At 35.1% G+C, this 27167-nt stretch overlaps 1 protein-coding gene across 3 annotated transcripts in view; it reads right to left on the reverse strand.

The window, feature by feature from the left end:
• Positions 1-279: 279 nt before the first annotated feature.
• The window catches only part of LOC113503286 (protein sidekick-1-like), a 108116-nt gene continuing 81228 nt past the window's right edge, over positions 280-27167 (reverse strand). For 2 of the 3 annotated variants that reach the window (XM_026885135.1, XM_026885134.1), the window contains 6 exons: positions 16589-16737; positions 12366-12576; positions 5548-5592; positions 4377-4494; positions 3849-4036; positions 280-2262 (listed from right to left, as the gene is read on the reverse strand). In XM_026885135.1, coding sequence (XP_026740936.1) covers positions 2153-2262; positions 3849-4036; positions 4377-4494; positions 5548-5592; positions 12366-12576; positions 16589-16737 — 821 coding nt within the window. In that variant the 3' untranslated portion in view covers positions 280-2152. The remainder of the gene's footprint in view (positions 2263-3848; positions 4037-4376; positions 4495-5547; positions 5593-12365; positions 12577-16588; positions 16738-27167) is intronic. The other variant, XM_026885136.1, reaches the window with a different exon arrangement.

Raw genomic sequence — 27167 nt, forward strand, 5'->3', positions numbered from 1 at the left:
AACGTCTCATACTTGCGCCGTACAAATAAGTCGTCAAATTACATTAATAACATGATACTACGCTTTATTTAAAGGAACATAGCTAGGTATATTTCTGCTACCGTACTATCGCAATATTTCAGTATTAAACTACTTTACAAGTATACAAGAAGATGGAAAAAGTCAACAGTTCGAGGCATCGAGTCTAGTTCGCGAACTGAATCTGCGGCGCGTGAGTAACGAGGTGCGCGGGAATCAATTAGCCGGCCCCCCGCGCCCCGCGCCCGCGCCGGCCCCCGCGCACCCCCGCCGGCCCCAAATGTACCCCGGCGAAAACCTAATAAGTCTCGTTTTACGCAACGCAAATTGAGTCTATACGGATCTAGATTAACATGGAAATTAAATTCTATTACTTGCGATGCAAATTCAGTTTATACATAAAAGTTTTAGTGGAAAACAGTCAATAGATTCTTAATAATTATTTGTCGTTATTCCCTAGTAATTACAGTTGGTGCGTGTTCGCATCAGAAACATCGATGGAATGTACCTACGTGTGTGTTGTTAGCTGTAAAAGCGCGGGTTCTGTACAAAGCGGGGTGTTGTGTAGCTTGTTTGACGTGTAAGGGTGAAGTTACACGATAGGCTTGTTGGGCAACTTGCCTGTTTGAGATTCTCAACATAAACTTAGTTGACGGTGCATCGCCCACAGGTGAGCGGCGTATGAGGGGGGGGGGGGGAGTTCGCGAGCTTTTGTTTACCTCAAACACTCTTTACTGAACATGCTGCGTAATTTAAACATTCAGTGTGTACCCTTCTTAAGGATAAATATACGCATATAATTTATGTGCGAGTTTGTGTACGCGGAATTTAATGTATTTTATTTTCACGTATTCTGTTATACTATACGATCATCGAGAGGGGGAATCCAATTTTATGTTTAATTTACTATTTCTGCTAACAAGTAGAGATATAATATAATGTTTCATATTATGGAGATTTTGCCATAAAACGGATAGAAATGTATTAATCAGAACAGTAATGCACAATGTTTTAATAATATGAGTTAAAGTATGTGGATGATTTAAACATAGAAATTAAAATGCAAAAATACGACAATTCATATTGAAAGAATACTTATATTAAGCTTTCTTAGAAACCTGTAGCAGTAATCTTTTGAACTTTAAACTCAAAGAGATTGTAAAAATGTTTCCTTTCTGATGAGAACACGCTTAAGAGCATTTATTTTAAACAAGTTGTTCTAGGAACGTAAACAAAGTAAAACAGTTTTTCACCACTCGAATGGTAGAACCACTAAACCTATAATATCCAATCTTATCATTAAACTCGTTTATTTTGTATTTACAACAATACGAAATATTTACATTGCGATCTGATATAAACCCTTTACTCTACATTATTACGTATAGTTAATTTTATTTACAAAAAATGTTTTACATTTAGTTGCGTCTTAAATTATAATTCGTCATAACAAAACAAGTCGAGTTCCTAATTAAAATAATAATACTTTATTCAAATGAGCAATGTTAAACTAGTCGAAATAAATTTAATTTATTCTCCACATAAAATAATACTGCCGAGTAATGTAATCACGAGTTTTTGCAAAAATGACAATTATTTTATAACAATTCCCTATATTTTTACTAGTTAAATTTAATTTTAATTCTATAACTTTAGAGAGGGTTGGAGCTTTGTTATTTCTAATAAAAATGTATATAACTTTAAAAATAACATATCACAATTTGTTTCACAGCTATCTGTCCGTTCGTCCAAAAGAGTATTTCAGTCTGTAAGTAATGAAGTAACTCAATTTGTCCGTCTATATAGACTGATATTTGTGATGACAGTAAAAGAGGATTGGGAGGAACATCCGAATCCTGTTTCAATATTGAAACGGTATTACATAGCGAAAGGATTTGTACATTTAATTACGCTAATCAAATAACGTCAGTCGTAAATTAGATTTAGATGTTTTAAATTCAAACGCAACTCTAACAAGTAAAAATTAACTGAGCAAAAGTTGATTAAAAAAATAATGTATTTATAAAGTGGAATGTTTCGTGTTTGAGGGTACCAAACAGAGTGTGAGTAATAAAGTGTATGATTAAAAAGTAAATAGCTCCAGGCCCCCTTGGGCGTGTGTGGGCCAAGCCGATCATCTGCAGACGGCGGACGACAGTAGGTAGGTGACGATGGCACAGCTCAGCTGTGACGTGAGGTAGGACGACGCTCGGTTGCTCGTCTGCATCGCTGCTGGGTGCTCACCTGCCAAACCCAGGACATGTTAGCTCTTGTTGCCATAGAATGAGTATCGAACGCTATTCTCTCCTTTTTTAAACTCTCTCTAGTCATTAAAGTCTGATAGGATAATAAATAGACAAGGATTAATTACGAAGCATCATCGTCCTAACCTTTTTTCCAACTTTGGCTTTGGCTTCAAGTCTAACCGGATTCAGCTAAGTAACAGTTTTGTTGTAATTTTTCAACTGCCCTAAACATTTCTTTCCATGTGAACGTATCTTCAAACACTCAAATTATAAGACACATGGGTGAATTTCAACAGGTCCAAAAAAATCTTCATTTCCGTGGATTTTTTATTCTTCAACTTTAGAACAATAAAAAATAGTGTTTTCTCAAGTTTTCGATCAGATATGCAGTTTTGCTTAATATCTAGCAGATAGCTTAAAAAACTAACGAGATATACAAGATTGAAAATTCCGTGCCACGGCGATGAAACATGCATGCACGGCAATGAAACAGGCGTCCATGGCAATGAAATGTTATTATAGTGTACAAGAATATTTAAATGATAAAGTTAATCATTGAAACAAAAATAAATACTATTAATTTATACGCAATAATAATAGAATATAATGTGTAAAAATCCAGTCACACATGATATTATTTTTATAATATAACTATAAATAGATACATTCCTGTCTAGTGGCGAAACAAACATAAGTCACGGAAATGAAACACGTGGCCACGGCAATGAAAGGAAACTGTTTTACAAGGCACGGCGATGATATTTTTTTCATTCCCGTGTATTTTTTTTCATTGCCATAGCAAATTTTGTCCACGGAAACCACGGAAATGAGAGCACGGCGATGAAAATCAAGGGGTATAATTCAATTTACTAAAAAACTGGTAATAATTCACACTAATGAACACTTTACAAATAAGCTAAATATAAATGGCATTGTATTGAATGCTCAATCGAGATTAAAAACTTATTGAAATAGAAGTTAGACCTATCCACGGCGATGAAAGAAAAAATGTCCAGTACCAAAAAAATTGAATACTTTTAATTATAGCTCGAAAACGCAGGCACGTACACACGTCGTTCCTTGTCTAGCCTTTCGACGTTACTTATATGCAACGTTTAACGCAAAACGGGAGCGACGCAAAACGTTAGAATATGCAATATTCTCAAATATGTTTAGGACATGGCGATGAAAGGTAGTTCTGGGACAAATGGTTTTTTATTAACCATACGTTGTATTGTGTAAATATTTGAATAAATGTATTCCGAGTCAATACTCTAACTATTCACGAACCAAATAAAACTAAGTTTTAATATAAATAACGATACATTTTTGATCAATGATGACTTTAATACATCAAGGTGAGTCGTGGACAAACACGGCGATGAAAGATTATGTGGTATAACTTTTTTTTTTGGAAAACCTATTAATTATATTAATAAAATATTTAGTGCTACAGATAGATTTTTATGTCATCTACCTAAAAAAAAATGTTAGAACATTATAACAATGCTTTTTAGTACCGATTTCATCGATGCCACGCAATTTTTGGGTCCGGGAAATTCACCCACATATTATCATACTCACCATTGAGCACGTGCACGGACACGGATGCCGGATGCGCGTTGTTGGGCACGCACGTGTAGTTCCCGGAGTCGGTGAGCGCGGCCTTGGTGACCAGCAGCTTGCTGGTCGTGCCCCCCTCCGTCTTCTCCGTCTCCAGGCTGATGCCCCCGCGGGGCGAGTCGAAGTCCACCACCGAGTTGCCGTGGTACCTGGTCGAGATACAGTAGTCATTATGATGCTAAAGTGGTTTTATATATTAATGTCTAGTCATTTCTTTTTATCAAATCAGATGGTAAAAAATTTCGGCAATCATAAAGTTTCAATTTAGTAAGACTTGCTGCAAGATAGCAGGAAATTTATTTTTTCAAACGAGTTTCACAAAAATAAAGATGAAAATAAAAAAACCGTGAGTGCATTGCTCTCAATATAGGAGTCAAGAAAAACATTTTAGAAGAAAGCGGTACACATCCATTTACTCAAACACGTTTCAAGCGAAACTCAGAGTGATATTCCCACCTTCGACGTAATATCACAAACAATAAGACTTACCATAAAATTGAGGCAGTGGAAGGCGGCGACGAGTGCACATTCACTGAGCACGTCAGCGATATTGTGCTGCCTTTCTTCACGTACACGTCTTGCGAACCCCATATGGTGGCTGCCGCCGCTGCAACAAACAAAAAGAGACCTTAAACAAACAACGACAAAATCCACAACATAATATCAAACACGGAACAAGCAATACAGAACGCTTGCATATTCAACAAATCGTATGCAAACGGGAATTCATTGAGGTATTTAATTCTGGATTATGGAACTAGTATTAACATTAAGGAGCTACGTGAGTTTTGGAATTTCAACAGTTGGGGCGCTAGGGTAGCGTACTGGTATTATAAAGACTCGGTTTATGAGCGTTGAAGGGTATAACGTGCAAATTATATCACAAACTAATAATAAACATTCACAATTTTGTGTACAATCTATGTATATTGTACAGCTTTCCCGGAATTTTCAAGGTACTTGAATTCTATAAATAACTTGAGGCAAATAAAAATATCGGGGTTCTCTTGCCCTCTATATAAACCTTTATTTTAGGAATCCCCTTCAACAAGACAATAATGATGATGCATGTTTGAAAGCTATGCCGAGCCACTCCAACTTCACCTAATTTGACTTTAAAAAGTGTTTAACTTAGCATTATGGCTTTCTCTAACTTACTCAATTCCAAACACAGGTTGACGTAACGACAAAAACGTTTATTTTTATTATGGCAACCAACCGATTTGAATGCTAGCAATAAAATTTTATTCTACTTACTGCGGCACAGTTTTTGACAGTAATAGCTCGTCGACCAAGTTTCAAGTTAAATTTGTTACTCCAATATATTTTCTTACTCTTTTAAATTATGCGGTTTCGAGTGCGACAGAGACAATCATGCAGGATTTAGCTCACGAGGGCCGATGTAGTGACCTCGACGTGGACTACACAAACTGTAATCTATTGCACTGATCACCTCGGCTCGGGCTCATGCAAATTGAAAAGCGCTACTCCTCACACCCAGCCACACTCCCATCTAATAATGTCGAAACAAAACATCTCGTGCTGTCAACGAAACACGATAATAAAGCCGCTACAAACAGATGAAAGTATAATGGCGTACTAATGAATAAACAAATTAAAAATGTAATTAAAAATGAAGAGAAGGATACGAAACCGGTACCTGAGGAGCGGGGCGGGGCCGAGGTCGCGGGGATGAGGGACTCATCTGGAATTCACAAGACAACAGCTTAGGAGAGGGCCAGGAATACAAAACACCATGTGACCCTACCAGAGATGCAGCGAAAGAGTTCAACATAGTATTAGATTTGCTTGAATTAACAGAGAGATGGCAGCGGAATGGAAATTACTGAGCTAAGCGCTGACTGGTAAAGTGATGTAGCGATAGGCGACCTTGAGCTGCGGTGTTTATTATTCAAATCACAGTTTGTCCAGAAACTTGGGACTAGAGAACGGGAGATAGTGAAGTGACGTGATAGAATTAAAACTGTCTCTCGGATGAGCTGCGGCGAGCTCGGGAGCTGAGACGATATTAATTAAGAAGCCATCGCAGACCCCGCCGTGAATAGTAAGTTCAGGATACAGTAACAGTAAGACTTCTACAGTGCACATAGTTACCTACACTTACCTTAGTCTAGAGCTTAGAAAATAATTTACAAATAAACATTACCATCATAACTAAATTACAAGGCATTCGTTTAACTTTGCAGGAACAAAAATGTTTTTTTCACATTTAAAGTGCTTTAATTTATAAAAGAAAAATAGTGTTGAGTAATATCAAACATCATTTTACAAAACTTTCCTTTAATACCGTTCTTTAATTCAACCCATGTATTGTGCATTCTGAGTATACTTAACCAATTTGGGCAACCAGACTTGCCGTATTCGTGAAACTATACAAAAACATGTTCAGTGAGGCATTGTCGGACATTTTTCAACAATAACAAGCTCTGTAATTGGCTGTGAGGTGAATTTGAGAGGCTCGCATGATGTATCTGCCAGCAAAGTCTGCACTAACAAATTGGCCACTATGAAAACGAGCCGGGTAAAAAATAGTGCTCATTTAGGCTACAGCGGTTTCAGTAACGAAACGGATTTGTTCCGCCACATAAGTCACGATAATCGATAAATGGATGGGCTTTAGTTCTAGGCTCACCATTTTCTACAGTAGATGGCCTATATTTTTCTTGTTTAGGTTTTGCTATAAAATGTTGTTTCGTTTTGCCAAAAATGTTACCTGCTTTACTAACTCTACTTGCCATCCATTTGGGACACAACAGAAAACAATAAAAGTTATAAATAGTTTCTTAAATTGAAGTATGAGCCAATAAAATATTTTAATCCCACATTTCTCATTATTAAGCTTAATACATTTTTCTCTTGGAATAAAATTCTGGCACAAGCTTCATATTGCCCATTTCAATTCAAACTTAGCATTTTAGGGAAAAAGAGATCAAATCCGAATATATGTCTACTAAACGTTCATAATCCGGGTTTTATAATTAAAAATATACGTCGTAGAGCGCACAGCGTAGAGCGGTACACACATTCAACGAATACAGTTATTTTGTTTCCAGATTTAATGTTTCATAACGATGAAATAAAATGTAAGTGACAACAGCGTGTGCACTAAACTTTAGAGATTGTGGGTGAGTTGAAAGGGTTATGTTTTTCATAATCTGGGTGAGTGACTGAAGTGGGAAAGTGAATTCGATTAAAGCTGTCGTAATGTTTACCTGCGATGACTGTCAACAATTTATTCAAATCGCCCACCAATTGCAAACCAAACAAATCTTCTAAACTTAAGATTCCCATTCCAACAGTTTATAAAACCCTTTATTGCCGAAAATATCCACTTATACTTGATAGCAGCCCGAAAAACCTTTGTATAAATAAAGTAAAAAATCTTTTAACGTTCAGTCGTTAAGTCAAAGTGCCGGAGTACAACGTTAACTGAATCATGTTTTAGCAGTTACTGATTTTACGGACACTTTGTGATGGGAACTTTTATTCTTTTTTACCTTTATTTAGAAGGGAAGTTATTTTATTATTATAATCATTTTATCGGTTTTTGTTTAGTTGTTTTCAATACCCTTGGTATAAAATATACTATTACACATTTTAAGTAGCTTTGGACCTATTCGTAAATTTATGTTTGAACTATTTAATATCATTTTCATTATTTAAATACGCAGAAAGCGTCACCAATCGGATAAAATCAAGCAGAATTTAATTGCAAATATTCATAAACAAATTAATTAAATAGGTAATGCAAGTAGCAACAATCAGCCCTCCTTGTTTAAACACTCAGTCAAGTATAATATTTCGATACTTAAATATTACATCAGGAAAAAAGTAGCTGTGATCTAAAATACACCTTACAATGTTCCAAATAAGGGATATTTTATAGGAGAGAAGTGTCCGAGATACAGGGATGTTTTCCATATTTCCCTGAGTAATCTCTGTGCAGGGTACTTTTAGATCAATCTAGCGTGTACGCATTGATTTTAACGCACCTATGAGTCCTCCTTTGACAAGTGTTGCGTGGCTCGCGAATTGAATGATTATTTAATTGGCGGCCGGTCCCTGAGGAAACCATGTTTCATGTTTGATATTATTCGTTACTCTCTTTAATTTTTGAAGGTTTGGTTTTGGCTTTATGTGGTCCAGCGAGAGTTTCAGTAACCCTCTTATAATGTTTCTTATAATGTATTGAATTTTTCAAATATAAAGTGTTGGGTTTGTTAATTTGTTAATTTAACTGATTGAATAGATAAACAGTTTTGTTCATGTGTAGTGTAGAGCGAATAACTACACATGAGCCTAAACAAACTTAATTTTACGTTGTTTTTCTAATTCATCAAATAAAGTAACAAAAACGCACCATTAATTATTCTTGTTAATCAGAATAATTATTTTGATAGCAACCCTTTTCCCGTGATAAAGCGTTTTATTTTTATAAGAATTATGTACCGGCCATTATTTTTTTAACGTAACACATTTTTATAAGAGCCTTGACCTGAGCGAAATATTCTTAAACAAAAAGTTCTTTTGTAATCTAGCAATTTGTTTAATTAACCATCTCAATTGTTTCGACCTTGGCCCATTTCGTCACAAAGTTTTTTATAATGGTTTGCCTCTTTTTCTAGGGATTTGGAAACCTTTTTTTTTCGTCCTCTGAATATAAATAAAGGGTGTGCCGAGAATAGCACAGTGCTAGCACCAGCTTCAAAACAGAACATATTTTCTGTAACTTTGTAAGCCCGAACATTAAAATTAATAAGTTGTTTTAGACTTTATTTTTATAACAGCTCTAACGGGCAAAGGGTACATTATTAAATTTATTCATCATAGCGCGTTTATTAGTTTATATGATATTTATGAGACTAATTTAAATAAAAATATATTACGTTTAAAAATGAATACAAATAACTAGCCACGGGCGCAAGTAATCATCCCCAATTCAAGATCGTTGATTGTATAAATAATTCCTTTTGATCACATGACGATTTTCCTCAAAAGATAAAGTTAAATTATTCAATGGAGGTCCAGCCGCCTCGCCATTTATATTTGATGGCTCCCTTTGATCGTTCATTAGCTTGAATAGAGATTTGATAGGAAGTCAATCAATTTCTATAGCGCGATAACTTGATTCTTTACGGCTTTCATTTCATTGCCTTCATGTTTGAATTTAATGTCATATTGTAAAGGAATGTTCACTTCCGTGTTTCATAATATCAATACGAGGAAATACTTATCACGTCTTTCAAGGAGGATCAATTATAAGGTAGGCAGGGACAATCACTTTGAAAACATGTCAAACGTTTTATTTTTTCATAGAAATATAGCAGCAAAGAGTGTTTTCATGAAAGTATTTTAGAATTTTAAAGATAATTTTGAATTTATATTTGGAAGTTTAACTTTGTTCCATGTCTTACTTGTCCGACGATAAACTAATTAAAACAAGTACATCACTACATTAATTAGAGAAACCGTCCCGAAGTTTAATCTTGAGAGCGTCTGTGAGACCTAAGTTAATTTATGTCGTACTAAGATTAAATACTTTTACCCAATTACGATATGTTGCCTTCAATGTAATGAAAAGCCGTAATTAAATTGTATTAGAATTAATTGATCAGAGGCAAAATGTCATGAAACATCAATTCGAGAATTAAAAAAGTTACGGATTTGGATCAAATAATGGTCCCAACCCATATCTTCTTATTTTATTCTTTGTTTTAAATTCCGCAAATCTAATAATAACAAACAAACTTGCTCATTTTTTACAATATAAAGACGACGTTACTTCCATGACCTTAGAAAAATAATGTGAAAAGTACACATACATTCTAAATCCGTCGTTAAAATAGTATAATAGTAATAATTTCAATATAGCAATTTCTATATTTCGTAATATCATTGATAGCTTATTACCACGTGTATTGCAGCGTCAACCCCGACTTACACGACTAATATATCTCGAGTCACGTCCTCCGATACGTATGCGATTGAGCTACGTTTTAAATCTCAGCCGTTTATAAATAACCTATTGACTGCACATATTTCTAAGTTTGGCATCTAAGTTTATTGTGTCCAAGATTTATTGTTAAATACTTTTCTCGTGTTTTTTGATGTTTTTTTTACGATTAAAAAGATAGTTCCACTTGTAATCAATTCATCAAATTACTATTAGATAATGTATTAATGTACTTTCTGCCCACTTATGAATATAAAATGTGATGACAGTTACGAAACAAATAAAGATTTCTTAATCAACCTACACTCATTCTTTGAAGCCTACACACTTCAGTTTTAATAACATTTACATTTACCTAAAATAAAAATTGACATTGAATCTCATGTCATTGATACAAATAAATGTCATCAAAACTGAAAAAAATATTTATTCAAATTCGGATAAATATTTATTTGCTTTGAATATGTCAAACGTTAGCTCCATCAAAATCTCCTTTTAAATACGTTGTATTTTTAGACGAAATAAATAAAGTTCAAATAAAACTTTTCACGAACTCCCTATGTTTACTTATTGCTTCTACATACGTTCTCTCTTTAAAAAAATACTTTACCTAGCATGTTTAATAACAAAGAAACGTATCAAAACCCAACTAACCACATTTCAAAACATCCAAATCGATGGTACAACACGAACCAGTCGTGCGCACAGCTTGACGCGCTATCACTGACGTGAACAGATGTCTTCCACTTTGTACCGCGGCATTAGACCCAACTACTAATATGACGAGAGATGAATGCCGGATTACGGCATCGTCACTTTTCATACGGACTTCGAGGACCAACCTTTTTGTATTGTTTATCCTTGTTACGCACCAACATAATGGATAATAACAGGATCTGTTTGTTTTGCTTTTATCTGTAGAACTGAAACGTGCGTCTTAAAGTGACAGCTGAGCTACTCCACGTGTTTTGTATTCTTAAATGGGTTTGTGAAAAATGTATGATTGAAATTAGAGTTTGATTTAAAAAAGCACTCCGTATGTTATTTTATCAGATAATAGATTACAACAAAAACAAAAAACAACACAGTATTTGTTTAGACATAATATAAGAGTGTATTTTGATATTACTAGTTGCACATGAAAGTCAAATCTGGATCATGTTATGTTGATACAAAAAATACCCAAACGAGCCACAAAAAAATAACAAGCAAAGTTCAATACGAGCACTGAGCAGCGCCTAGTTTTATGAAGTTTATTATTTTTGCGTACAAACTGCCGCCAGCAGCCCGCCAGGAGCCGGCCAGGTAGCCGGCACGACTCTCTAGCTCATAAAGGAACATGTAATTTCACGTAAGCACCTATTTCGGGCTTTACTATTTTCGCTCATTTTATTCAGGTTTTCATTGCCGGATATGATTACCCGGCTTGTAATTCCAGGGTCGCACAGTTGACCGCCCTTCGTAAAATATGTAGGGACAATTTCAATGTCTCATTATACTTTCTGTTTGTGTATGGCATACGGTTTTGTATAACAAAATATGCTTTACATATTATTGTGTGTATATTTTAAGTGCTCGGAGTGGCTGGATTGCTTTGTTAATATTTTATGTATACGCTCTGACTTAACACTCGAGATAATAGCTAACAAAGTGTCAAATGAGATGATTTGATACACGTGTAGCCGCGTGGGCGAGAGGAGGTTGTACATGATTTGGAATGTCTAAACGTTTCTCCAGAGCACGCTCATAGATCCAAAAGGAACTGATTACTCAAAAATTGAAATTTATTTATTTCATCCTGAAATGTAATTTTCGAATAAAGCCGTTTTCAAAGCCGTATCACATTACAAATTAAAATGAATAATTACTTTTCAAGCATTCCATCCATGCCGGCCGCTGGCAAAGGCCTATTTCCGCAAATTAATATAAAAATACGATTTAATTTAATTATTAAAAAGGTTTCTAGAGTGCTCGGATAAATTGTAATTTTATTTTCTTTGAGTGAAAAATCAAACACTTGATTAATTTCAACTTGTGTATAATTTTTATCTAATTTCAAGTTGGCTGGTAATATTAAATTGAATGGAAAGTTTTTAAGACATCTTATAAGATTACCGATCTGTTCAAGCTTTGCATGGATTCAGATAATTTTCTATCCCTTCTCGTAACCGACAACTTTACGGAGCTTTACTGTGATCGGTAGCATAATAACAAAGTATTTTGATTCAGTGTCAAAAATTCGAGACTTTATAAATATCAGCCGCAGATTCGTATTTATTTATATTTTAAATTACACACTTACCTATTCGTAATATTAACATGACTAAGATGAATCAAACTAACGCTGACCTCCTATTTTCAGTATATCCCAAGAAGCGACATAGCGAACGTACGAGTATAGTCATGAGCACTCGTAGTAGAGAGGGGCTTGACTCATTCTTCCAACCAAGACCTCAATAATTCGTTTTAATGGAAGGTGAAAAGTATGACTGTATAACAATCACCTTCGACTGATAGGATGACGGCCATGTTGATTTTTGGTTCAGTGTTGATCTGGCACTCGTAGACGCCCGCGTCGCGCGGCTGGACGTAGTCTATCTTCAGGTCCCAGTCGTCTGACGGTTCTGGGTGCAGCACGCTGAACCTCGCGTCCCCAGTGTACGTGAAGATGTGGGAGGTCAGGATATGCAGGTCACGTTTTCTCATCCATGATACCTGTGACAAAAATATTAGTTAATGATTGAGGTACTCTGAAGGTGAATGGAGGTTTTGTTTTTGAAATGTTGTTTAATGTGATATGATTTAGTTGTGCGAAATATCCAGTATAAAAATAAATAAATACAAGTATCAACGTATCGAATTACGACATACATTCGGGATTAGCTGATAAATATTCTAGATCAAAGTTGTTATAAAACATTATAATGTGATGTGGTCGATGCCAACATTGACTAATTTTCGTTATAAATATTAAATAGCAATCCAAAAGTTATATTTTACTGTTTTGACCCGGAACCGCTGAACGGACGAAAACAAAACTTTCAACTTTCGAGTAACTGTGTCAGCCGTCAATAATAACTCAATTAGTAAACGTCAAACGTTGTTCAAAACGTCAAGCGTAGTAATAACAGGAATTACAAACTAAGGTCCCGCGGGTCTCAAAAACCGGCTAACTTGGTTCAAATATCAAAATTATCGAGTGAAGCCCGAGCTTAAGTTGAGTCCAACTTTACCTGACGAATATCAATTAGAGAGCACTCCACATTGCTCTGTGCCTTCCCGTGTCTATTAAGAAGGGCGAAACTCGTTAACATCAATATTCAATATACCTCCAAGGTTGATCTCGTCCCTTTTTGATTAGTCCTTCAATATTGATTTGTGCCTTAATATTAATAGAATATGGAGCTTTTCTCACTCCCACCCTACCCTTTGAGTCTCGTGGTTTGTGTGAGAGGATTGTCTCTCGTCACTCAATCTGAGAGGACCGCACTACGGAATATATTAGGTACCGAGACAGGACTTCTTATAGCCAATTGTATTTGATATCTTGAGGCACATAACAATACTCATATCGTGAACTATTTGCTAAGTGTTTCTTATTCAGTAAATGTTGACGGGTGGGTAAGATTTCATTATGAAACGTCTCTTTTTAAAATTGTAACTGTAAGCGAAATAATCTTTACCCAGTTTTCCTTCTCTGGTGGCTATCGTACTATGTAATGAGATTACAAATATTAGATTCTATAAAATTCCAGGTAAATACATTTGTGTGCTTCGATTAAATACAAACGGAGAATGATCTGGGTGCTAACAACAGCGGTGAGCCGGAGGCGACTTCTTTTTCCCCAATTTTCCTACATAACAAAGAGATAGGCCGTGCCCTTTGATTAAAATTACACCGACAATAAACGTTTGAATTATATTTTTAATTCGAGAGCCCTCCAGACTGAGAAATTAGAAAATAAATTCCCCTCCCTTTTGTTGGGTTTTTGTTTTTCTACGTAATTAGAGTAAGCTGGGGGTGAGCCCGTAAGCCCGCCCTGTAATTAAGCAAGATGGAACGTCCTCAGACTGTTTACAGCCTTTAAAATAATATAATTAAGTAACGGCTAAGCGACCGAGAGGATTTTTTCCCGATGCCTCTTGAGCATTCCCAGAAATTTGATGAATTAACCTCACAATTGAAATGGGTCAGCGGTCGTCGTATTTTATTTCCGCAAAGTGTGTCGGGCATTTGTTTATTTTATTGTCCTCGTCAAGGGCTAAGGAAGATTTATACAGCTCCCGCCGTGCTCGCTGGAGCGAGACTTGTGCGATACACTTTGATGAGATTTGAAGGTTTACGTGCGGAAACACTGCGCCAATTGTTTCAACATGATGTATTAGTTTTTGACGAAAAAACCCTTTTTTTCCATATAATTTGATAAGATTGATTGTACACTTTTATCATCATAATTATAAGTTGCTAACAATAGCATTTAAAAGTCTTTATAACAGGGAAACTGAAATAACAGTGATATGTGTCAAACAAACTAAAAATAGTTCTCGTCGAAAATAACTACATATTTCGTTGACATTTTGTTACAAAGCAATTGTAGATTTGTTCTGACGTTGAAAGAAAACCGAAACAGTATTATTATAAAGGTGTGTACAGTTTGTGGTGACCTAAATAATACATTTGTGCCAAATTGCTGTTGAAGCTATTTTAACGAGTATCGTCATTATGACAATATCAAACCATTATAAGAGCCATTCCGCAAACATTTCCAGCAAATGTCCGAAAAGATACAATACTTATGATGGGACATTTCAATATTTATGAGGATAATTAATATTACTTGAACCTCGCTAACTTCAATCAATTCTGAACTATTCTAGGAACATTCGTGAAATAGAATAATTCAATAGTATTGAGTTTCGAAAACACCACTCAGCGCACACTTGAGGTCTACACAGAAAACCCATCAGAACCGCATAAAAACAGAAAAAGGGTTCGTAATCCACGGGCCTTTTTACAAGAAAATGACGGCAGATAATCCATGCCGAACAATATATTATAATGCATCGCAGGACATGTCAGACGGCTATTTATTTTCTCGAATGGGTTGGGGGTCCCTCGACCATTAATATGGCGGCCAGTGGAGCGGACCTGAGGAGGGATATCGAACCAATGAGGACATCGACTTGAAAAATGATATTTCAAGAGGTTGGCAGGTGGCGGGCAGGTTTTATGGCAGCAGAGGTCATGTGAAACTCGATTGGTATGGTTCTATCTGTGTCGCCGAGATAACTTGGGAATATCGACGAGATGTGGGTTTGATTTCTTATGTAAATCTCCACCCGTGTTCGACCCGCGCGGCCGCGGCTCGACACAGAAATACTTTATGGAAGCAATCAGAACATCATACTTCTCTTAAAAATGGGATCTTCTATCTTATATTCAGTCGCTCTCGTGAATATTTGTTCACATTCACAGTCGTAATTTTGCTTTAGTGAAAAGGTAAGCGTAAACGTATTTTGACATTAAGCGCAAAAAATCGAACGTTAAGCCCCTACAATAATCTAGTCGTTAGGATCTAATGGCACTTAGATTTCTCATTTTCAGTCTAAAGTGACATCTTATCTTGCTAGAAGTGTTTGATTTGACAGTTAATTCGTATTTCGCGATAAAACCCGTTGTAAAATCACCTGAAGAAAAAATTTTGAGCTTGAAAAAGTACCTACAGTCTACATAATACCAATCGCTTTAACTGATTCTATCTAAACTTTAAAAAAATACAATAGATTGTGACAGTACTAATGTCATGCTCAAGTCACACTGGGGTTTCATGACAAAATCTTGGGAGTAATTATAAGCATCTGTCCCTCGCTTTGTTAGCCGGGCTTACGCTCACAATAATAACAAGGGCAGCATAATCCGTCAGTCATCTATCTCAATGCGCGAGTGACACTACACTAATGTATTCCGCTATACATTGACGACTGTGGCTCGGTTACAAAGCGTATGTATAGAGCATAGTAATCAAGGTATTAATGACTAAGATAATAACCGCTCGGGTTAATATCTCGGTCGGCTGACCGGAGGGGATGTGGCCGCAATCATTGCTGTAATAATAGTAATTTATGTTTCGGATTATGTTGATTGAATACCCTGGTCTTGTAACATGTCTTAACGACAGTTGTAAATCTTGATTAAGGGATTCCAAGTTTTGATTTAGGTGTTCGAAGCAGCAGAAATAGTGCGGGGACGATGTAATTAATACTGTAGCTGTTCTCAGGTTTGCAGTTTACAATTGATACTCTAGACCGTTGTTACTGCAGGCTGGACGTTGTTATTGAGAACGTTTCTACAGAAATTGAATACTTGGTTCACTGTGCAGTAATTTATCTTAGTATCGATAATAAATAATTTTAACATAGCATTACAAAAAGCCGGTATTATTAATCTCAGTATATAATTGTATTGTAGTTTTGCATTAAGATTTTTATTTGGTGTCGAAAATACAAAATTGGATTTTTATAATACTCTTAGTACTTTTTGAGAGCATTAACATTGTTATTAGCTAATCTTATGATGAAGTGCAAATGTGGCTTTAAATGAAATAACTTTTTGTGTGGACATATGAGTTATCTTTACTAGTTTTTAGATTCCAACTCATAAACTTATTTTAATCTCCACCTAACTACTCTGTACAAGTGTGTATAGTTAGTTTACAGTAATACTTACAGTTCTATTCCCTATGTGTTTGGCGCGGCACCGCAGCACGGCCGCCTGCCCGACGACGGCGGACACGTTCCGCGGCGACACGTCGTCGAAGTAAGGCCGCTCGGGGCGCGCGCCCTCGCCGCCGCCCACGCCCGCAAGCACGCCTACACCTGCAGACAATGTACTGCTGTAGAGACAGGTGCATGATCATTTGTGGGGCTGGATACTGGAAGAGAGACATAGGATGTGTATACGCAGCTAGGACAGATTGACGCATCTAGAATTAGATAGTGGCCGCTCTACGCTGTGTACGGCACTATCTCGCTTTTACAAGTGCAACAGTCTTACTTTAGAGGTCTTAATTTCAAGTAAAAATGAATCTTAACGTCTTGTGCAAAATGATAACTTTTCATTGGTAGCTACGTATCTTTTAAAAACAGTTGAATTTTGGTTTTTCGACTCGTATACGATTACCGTTCCTATCTACCCTGGGTAGTTAAATCCTATTTATGGTAAGTAGGCGATCAATAATTGGACATTGGCACAAATAATACAAACAGAAGATGATATATAGCAGCTGGTAATATAATTAATATAGATGTTCAATACATTAATTGATTGAATCATTAATTAATCAATGCAATGAATAGTATTTAAAGTATAGTATGATACGGATTAATATATCGTATCATGATTCGATATTACACAAATTAATGTCTATATAACATAATAATCAAGAAATAATAAACAAATATAGCCCAGCATAAGGCATAAGATAAATACGGAAAAATAAGATTAGAATTATATAAAAAATATACATAACGTTCCTAAACTTAACACATTAATTGTAATCAAAACATTACCTCGTTACTTGAGTGTGTCTCAAGAATGATCTCTCGTTTCATTGCAATTTACTTCATTACTCAAGCATACTCTCGTAATAAACAGCGAACTTAATTAAAGTCTTTTTGGCAACAAACTTGTGAACACCAAACCGAAGTCGTGATAAATTAGAAAATTTAAATTAAACCATTTCAAGTCTGTCACAGCGAGGCTTCCATTAACGTACGGAGAGATATAAATCATTGATGTGCATGTGTAATTATTGAGATGTGTCACTTGGAAATTAAAGCAAGGACCTGTTTATATTGTGTCAAATGTTTGGGCTAAAATGTTTGGTTGTTTGACAATTTTTTCTTCAAGTTGCGAAGACAATCTAAGTTCACGAAAAATTTCTTGTGAAATATTAAAAAAATATGTCAAATACTTTAATTAGTGGATGATATCTTTTTTAATTTCATAAAATTATAAACAATTAAAGTTGTTTGTGTTCAATTTAAATTAAATATTCAATTAACAAATAAGATCGAGGTTGGCCACCTGAGGCCACAGAGATTTGCATAGTGTTTGTGTTAACAGCAAAGGTGAGACCAACGTTGGATCCAATACTAACACTTGTAATGGGTTGGTACTTAGTTCTACGAGAGGTCTTGGGTCTCTGGCAGTTAAATAAACTAATTAAGAGTGAAATATTTTACGGAAAATAAGCTTATTCGTGGCTTAAGAAGGTTTAATGCTTATGGCTAATTGACAAAGAAACTTTGTCAACATTAAATACCTAGAAACTTCACTTAACCAGTCACTTTTCTTAAAATTCTTGTTACTTTTCTGAAGTTGCAACATACTCTTATCTACGAAATACGTTCCACGCTTGCACACTCAATTTGACTAACACAACATTGGTTGATCGTCTTTGTCAAGGTTGGCCAAATATTGGCGCCAGCGGAGAGCCGACAGCCAACGTAATATACCGCAGCCATGTTTACCAATCTAAGGCATATCTCAGGATGTATGTGCCAACACAAACACAACTTGATTATTTAAGTTTGGAACAGTTATTGCGTTTGATGTTACACTGATTTTCTTGAACAAATAAGGCTTTCCATGAAACATGTTTAGAGAAATAATAAAAAGCATTTGTCGCATATTACTAAAATCTCTTGGACGCAAAAAATGAAATGGATTCAATGCAAACACGCTGAAACACAACTCCAATATTCAGTTCAATAAATTCAGTCAAACCGAAATTCTTCGCGATATTTTAAGATTCAAATCCAGGAATTGAGATTGAGAAATGAAAAACAACATATTATTATGGGAATATGTCGGTGAGCGCAGTTCGCTTCCGGTTACGTGACGTCACACCCACCGCCACCGAACCGGAAATAAGAACGAAGCCTTTGCCCGCCCTCTTATAAAGGAAACACGGCAGAGCACATAAAGTTGTGGTTGGGCCACGAGATACGCGAAAATTACAAGAGAAAATAGTTTTCATTGTCCTCAAGTTTTCTCACACACATTTTTTCCCCTTTGAAGGTAAGTATTATTATCATAATATAATCGAAAGAGTGGCAAAAGTTTTGTGAATGTATATCCCAAATTATAAGTTAAACAATGTAACGCGAGGATAATTTAATGTATTTATTAACAGTAACATTTATAAGTGAATCATAACATAGCGGTAATGGTAACATAGTTGGTTTTATTGTAAATTGTATTTAGTTCCGTTCTCACAGTGTTTTCGTAAAGCCCGCTGTTTCTCTAGCCCCGTACGATAAGTCTGCGGTGCACCAAGAAAATGGAAATGACAGCGATGAAGTTCTTTTGTGACTCCACACGCGTACCAAGGTTGAATCTTTTGTCTCGCTACATGCCGGCTATGCAACGTATTTTCTTGAACGTACTGCAAACAAACAGCACTACTTTGTTTTAATTTTCAAATACAAAACCTCTTTGTTTGTTCACAAAAAACGATTTTAATAAAAAAAGTATATTCGAAAATGGAATAGTGTTTTTACACATATGTTTTTTATTTTATTTTAGTAGTTAATGCTTTATCAATGATAAAACGGCTTATCAAAAAAGAATGAAATGTTTTATTAGTCATGTGCAATATTTATTACTTTTACAATTTTCATTCCCGCAGATTACAGTCTACACTGAATAGTCAGTGGTTTAATTAGCAGCAAATCTTTGCACAATCAAGTCTTAAACGCAACTCAATTCTTCAAATAAGTGAATATGAACTCACAAATTCCATACTAGAAAATAATGAATTAATAAAAAAACCGAAAATTTCAGCAACACATCTAGAACAATGGCATACTTGCCGCGCGCCGTGTCTCCGCTTGCCAAAAGAAATAAACCCGTTCCTCCTCGCTACATTTACACCGTGCGCTCCTCGCTTCAAAAATTCCCTCGACTAAAGAGATATATTCTAAAATGGATTTAAACCGAGGTAGTACACTTTATATCGCTGAAAGCCGAACAATTTTCGTGATACTAACCGTTTTCTGATATTGCATTGCCAAGTTATTGGTTAAGCGTTCCGATTCGGATGGAGGCCGAGGCGAGGCGCGGGTGCGAATCAAATACATGGAATTACTTTTATTAGGTCTTATCGGTATTTTTTCGGAATTCAATTCGTATTTATAGTAAACATTAGTGCTTTCACAGATATTTGATGAGACAGTTTTTCACAATCATTCACTTCACATGTACAAACACAAAAATACTTTTCCTACGTTAAAATTTATACCTAAAGTCAATATTCAAAAACAACGTGCAAGTTCATGCTTGCCAACCATAAACTATCACCGATATAAATCGACAAACAAAATTTTAGAATGCAAAGTAATTTAAAATTTCCAATCCAAAACAACATAGTAGTTACTTAATCAACATCCATTAACAAACACATTTTTCAATCCAACAATCGGGTGGTAGTGCATATTTAGAACGTTAGCGGGCGATTACGGCGGACGCGAGTGGGTCGCGTCACTCGCACGCGATTGGCTACAAAAACGATCACGCGATGCAACCGTCCCATTTGAACGAAGCTGGAACTCTACAGTGCAGTATTGTCGGGAACGTTATGCAAGTATGTAAATGTTTAAGTAAATTGGGATTTAAGGCTGTTTGTTTTTTGCATGATATCGTGTTTCACGGTCAGTTTATTCAGTGTCAAGTGAAATCAACACTGATTGCAATTAAAATAGCTTTCATAGATGAAAACATTAAAAAGTATTAAACTTCAAACAAAGCCACAATTATCTCAATATTTTTAATAAATTTATTTAATAAAATATAAAATAAACCGTTCATTTTCTGAAACAGAATTCGTTGCTTTATAATTTATCAATCACTTAGTATTTTTTATATTTTAGTATTCAATCAGGTCTGCAGTCGCACAAATACGTTTATAATTACAAAAGTGATATCCGGAATGAGTGTTGGCACGAGCAGCAATGGCTTCACACTCTATAATATTGGAGGCAGTCGTGCCTGCCAACTGTTACGTATCGAGTACGATGCCAGCAGACCAGAGATATATACGAAATTAATCTGTTATCCTTCACCAGAAATAAAGCTTAATCTACTAAAAACTCAACTCTCTACTCTTTCTATAAGCATTTTAAAAACACATATTTTTGTATTCATTTGGGATAAGGTCAATACCAAAATGATTTCTTTTTAAGTACACTTACTCTAAGTTAGATTCTTCTCTAGATTGCTGTGAAGTTTAAGCTCCATGCCAATTTAGTTCAGTGAAAGCTTAACAGACAAATAGAAAGACAGACTGACTCACTTTCTTATTCATAATATTAGCACGACTGAATCTAAAATAAATAAGTGATAACCGAGTTCATGAATAATTTCCCCTGCTGTTTAGTTTATATAGTGGTAAATGTTTACCGTTTTATAATACCTTCGTTGAATAAACTCAGTTTCTCCTCTATTCCAGTTTAAATAAGCTATTTACAAGTGTTGCCAGCATTTGTTACCTTAAATAACGTCACGCGATTCCATTTGTTGAACTGGCATACTTTAATTTGCATAAATAGTTTTGAAATTGATGTAAAAATATTTTACTTGTGGTGAAATGTGTTTAACTAGCAATCCAGTTTCATTGTTTTGTAAATATTGATAGAGATATAAAAAATGTCGTCAGCTCTGTTTATCTTCACTCTAAAGTAAAGGCTGATGTTTATTTATTTACTTATTTAATTTTCTGTAAGAACTTTTTTGTAAGTAAGGAGTTGTTTACTGTATTACTACATCTATCTAATGTTAGTATATTGTTAAAAGGTCGTTAAGTGTCATATCTTAATTTAAGAGATAAATTAGTAGCAACATGGGCATAATGTAGACTCCACCTTTTTTTATTCCTGAAACCGTCACTCAGAGATACAGTTACAAAAACGAAAATATACAAAACAATAATTCTCTACGACAAAACGTGAAGTTTATTTTTCTCTTTAAAAATATCATGAATTTTATTTAGGAAAAATTCAGATCGGGCACTTCATAAATAATAAGTCACTTGACTCCGTAAAGTGGCTGAATTTCAGAGCTCCGGTGACAAAGAGGCGAGGGAGGGGTGCGAGAGGAGGCACCGACTCCAGGGGGGGGGAACAGAGTAATTACACTAATGAATATTAACAGGACGCTCTGTAGTGGTGTACTGAATCTAATGGAATGAATAAAAAGTGATCTTTTACATAAAAATGGCAGTACCACTTTCCAAAATTAATTTTGCTTGTTTAGACAGTATAAGGAAAAGAAAAGGTATTCTCAAAGAAAATGTTTGGTTTCGAGATTAGTTCGGCTGACGTTGGCCTGAATAACAGAATAAGTGTCTATTAATCGGTTAACGAGCGAGATTGTTACGTTATCCTCCTCACCCTTCGAGAGCCCGCACTGAAGTGGATTTTGGCAATTATCTTTAGAACAACAACAGAAAATCATATGAATCATTTATCATGGAATTTAGATCTCATTACAACTCTTCACAAATAGTTTCTACAATTCTAATCTAAACTAGCTGTAGAGCTTATTTTATGTAAATTGTTTCACTTTACAAATACAAAACAAAATATATTAAGAAAATTCTGAATACAAAATGAACTCGATGTGACACCAATAATATCGAAATAGGAGCGTGTTTTCCACAAACTGGCCTCACTAGTGGACAAGCCTACTTGTCCGCTATCCTAACTGCGCGAGTCAGTTAATTCATAAACCATATGCTCACAATAACAACCGCCTGTTTACTGCGCTGTGGTGTGGTTCGCTGCTGATTATTATAATAACCACGTATCATTGGTCAGGTTGTTCTCTTGATTTGAGAGTGTGTTTGATTTTGAGAGATTGATTAGTAGACTGTGGCTGCCACTTAATGGGTTCACATTTTATAATAACATACTTTTTTCTGGATAGTTGCCAAGTAACGTAGTGACAGAGCTGTATTGTTGAAAATTAGACAAATACATACAGAAGCGTTTTTGAAAGTTTAGTAAAAAACATTTGTATTGGCTATGTCATATCTCTTTCTGATTCAATTATTGTATAAAGGTCAAGATGGATGAGAAGGTTCCACGCAATTTGTTTTTTATTATCAATTTGCCAAACAAATTGAAAGGCATTTGACATTTAGCGAATTATGAAATTAAAGTCACTGAGATAGATGTTTGTTTGGTACAAAAGAGATTTTCTTGAGATATAAAAGAAAATTCTCTGTAAACCGTTGGTCATTTTCTTTTACTTCGCATTAACGTCAGACCATATATCACTTGATTCTAAAAAAATAACATCAAGTTTCAATCTTTGAACCCTAAAAGTAAATAAAAGTAATAAAACGTGCAACAAACTACGGGACCGCCGGGCGTTTGGGTTTTATTATCGATACGCGGGACCCTAAACATGCGCGTCACGTCGCGCGTCGATACCCTTTTATGTGTCGCGTTACGAACCAGTTTTATGACATAGTTTAGGAGAACGGTTAATTGCTGAATTGGGGAACAATATTTTTTTTTGGTGACAGAATTGTAACTCTATTATTCATCCCAAAAAACCTTTTAGTGCAAAATTGTAGGAGAAATCCGGAATTCTGCTAAATCTAGTAAAAAATAACTTAAAACGGTTTTTTTGCTGACCATTGTAGAACGAAGTTAGCTCATTGAACAAGCTAAGCACCTAATGATACATTTTACAATACATTCGAAGAGAATGTAGTCAACACAGCAATAAGTACATGAGCATCAGTTTCTAAGCGCATACATTATATGGAGACGTCAAAGGTTGCCGGCGATTATTGCATTCGCGTCGTCTGAACTCGTCTCAACTCGGCAAAGGAAACGAACTTCATACAATCTTATAAGGCTACGTATAAGATACTTGGGGCCTTGAAGCTTTGTGCACATTACGAACGAAGGCAATTTTATGAAAAAACTAGAAGCCTTTTTAACTTTGTAGGATACGATCGTGGGATTGTTTCGTCGAATTGATTTTGAGTTTCAATCGTCTAAAATGGCTAGTGCTAAACGTGGCTATAAAGTATGACTTTTATATTTTTAAGTATTAAAGTACTTTGTAACTAAAGTGATGATGGAGAAACTAAACTGGACACGTATTTTAATGGGAAGTTGCTGGACGTTTCTTTCTTTTAAGAATAATTGTAGTGTTTCATTTTATTATATACAAAACATACAAAATATATTCAAAAAAACATTGCGTTTACAAATGAATATACTTTTATCGGGCTGTATACATATATACATGGATTCTAATGATCACAGTTTAGTTCACTGAAATAATTATACCATTCACCTAATATATTCAAAACAACAGTTATTATCCATGTTTGCTGTTATGTTCGAACGAACATAATTATCAATGGAATAAATTATAATGTACATAATTAAACCAACTAATGTAATATTCAGGCGTTGTTTGTTCACTATTTGTTGTTTAACTACATTGGATTAAGGTGCGAATGTAATTACCATAATTACTTATGTAAATTCAAAATTAATAACTTTTTATTTTAAACCTGCTTTGCCTGCATCGAGCAAGATGTATACCTCTGAAAGTTCATAAATGTGTATGGCACACATTTATTTGCAACTCCATTAAAATAATGTGCATGAATTTTATGAAGTCATATTTTAATGTAATATTGTTTTATACGTTTATGCATCTATAAAGCCGCAGTACCTCCTTAATATAATCAAAACAATATTGTGTGTTATTAAGTTGGAATTTCAGTCAAACTATTCAAAAAGATATATAAAATGGTTTAGGTTACATTCTATGTTTAGACCGTAGCTTTTCTCTAAAACGTAGCACCTGCGTAGCCAGTGCTATATCATATAAATTCACACACACCTATATCACAGTTATATATAATGGTCATAAACTGACGAGAACGTAATAAGTTTTGATATCAAGCTAACATTGTAACTTAGTGCCTACGCCGTAGCATCGTAGCGGGTTGCTACGTGCGCGTAGACCCGAGTTCCCTCGTAAACGTCGAGTATTATTTGATCGTTCGTCGTTATTAAAGGCTAATGTTGTTTAGTTAACATTGATTATTTACTTAAGAATCTGAAACAAAGTAAGTTAACTCAGTTATATAATAACTTGCTTTGAACAACGTTGAGACTGTGCTCTGCAAACGTTAAGATAAAACTGTTACAAATAAATAACCATTTTTTATTTTCACACAATTCTTTCAGTTACAGAAAAGAAACTATTAAGCTAAGTACCAAACTTAAAGCCATAACAAACTACCCACACAACAGAAACTGTGCCAAGAATCAGTAACATTATACAGCTCATTTAGCCTTAAAAATTCCTGCAATAACTTTCCGTTTCTCTAAATCTTAGTCACAAGTATTGACGACAGAGGCTGCGTGCACGACCGACAGCGGAGGTTTTCGCTCGGCCTTGCCGTAAATCAGAGTAATGGCCGATTACAAAATGGAAGAACATTCCACCGTTAGAGCCACTTAGAGGCTCTTCGCTCAGAATACTGTAGTGACTGAGAGAGAGAGTCGCAGTCGCTGACACGGTTACAAAAGGTTTAAAATTATTTTTTTTGAATATAATATGTAATTCCAAGTCAAAAAATTAAACTTTTTAGTAGAACACAGATATTTTAGTATGAAAAGCTGACATATTAATACACTCACATTATCAAATACTATTAAATATTAATTATTTACTAAAGCTTTCCATTGACAAGAAAAACAGTACTTATAATATTGTTTTGTGTATATAGACACAATAACATAAATCTTACCTGTAAAATATTATTTTGCCTTTTTAAACTTTAAACCGTTTGAGATTGTATAAGTCGTGCCAACTTTTATATAAAAGTTTAAGAGGTTAAACCTGACATAAAGCACCACTTAATTATTTACGTAGAGTTCCACAATTTGTCCCACCAGAGGCAATGGGTCTCGTGTTAAATATTGTCTTGAGTAATAAACAGCAGTAAGTTGGTCCACTCCGTATTGTTTGAACAACAGCTGAGTTTGTAATGCAGCGCAGCCAATGAAAACTCCTGCCTTCCGCGAAAACCTTTAACTTACGATTTTCTTTACTTCCAACTTTCAGAGGAAATGTTACTCTAGCTATTATAAATACTTTGTTTAATTTTCGTTAAACCAATTTAAGGCTTGCTAAAAATAAGTAACAAAATTAAGGTTTTTTTTATTGCTAACTGTAACATAAATGAAAGTAGTGCATAATAACCCAATAATTCAATTTACTTCTAACTGTTTGATTTTGATTACACGTCCAAACGAGTAGTGATCAATTTACATTTCTTATTATCCCACATAAAATATATAGGGAAAGAATTTCCGCAGGAAATTATTCGTTATCACTATCGGCAGAAGATTGAAATTCTACCGACAGAAGCAAATAAATAACAACACGTGATGAGGCTAAATCAGGACAGGCTTGTCAAATTATTCACGTGCCGTGACCACCAGCGGGCGCTGTGATGGCAGCCGATCATTTTTCACGGACCACTCTCTCCGAAGTGACACGGTACACAATTTAACGTATTACGACTGGACCATCAATACCGCCTTTATACTTAGGACAGTAAAGTCCACTTTCGTAGTGTCCAGCCGCTTTATTTTGACAACTATGTTTGCTTAGACTAGATAAAGGGTAAAGGGACCAGCGACATTATTTCAGGCTAAATAAATGTTTGCCTTTCTTGATAGCTTCAATTGTAGTTCAAAGTTATATAAATTTTGGTCGTATTTTGCTTGGGAACTGGTTTGGACGAATTGATCACTTGATACTTATAGCTCACTTTATATACCTACTAAAAGTATAAGCAATAATTATTTTTGCTTTCTTTGCAAGAATGTTTCTAAAAAACAATCTGGCATTATTATGAACTAAAACAGATTCTTAAATTAACTACAAGTATGAACTACATTCGATATTTTCCGTCGGTGCTTGAATATTGTACCGTGTCACACCGTTAATCACACGCTGTCGATGTAGGGCCCGACACCGGACTATTTGGGGCACGTGTTAATTCTTATACGTCGCTCACACTATGCCGAATATATCACCCTGATATTCAGACACGTGCCATTTTTACCTTCTTTATGTAAGTTTTCGAGGAAAATTTTGCTTAATGAGACCAATATTTATAAATATAAAATAATTGCACGAAAATAATATTTTTGTAGGTCATATTGGCATTTTCCTGTTTGATAAAAATAGAGGCAAG

Source organism: Trichoplusia ni, chromosome 19 (genome assembly GCF_003590095.1).
Source record: "Trichoplusia ni isolate ovarian cell line Hi5 chromosome 19, tn1, whole genome shotgun sequence".
Taxonomy (NCBI): domain Eukaryota; kingdom Metazoa; phylum Arthropoda; class Insecta; order Lepidoptera; family Noctuidae; genus Trichoplusia; species Trichoplusia ni.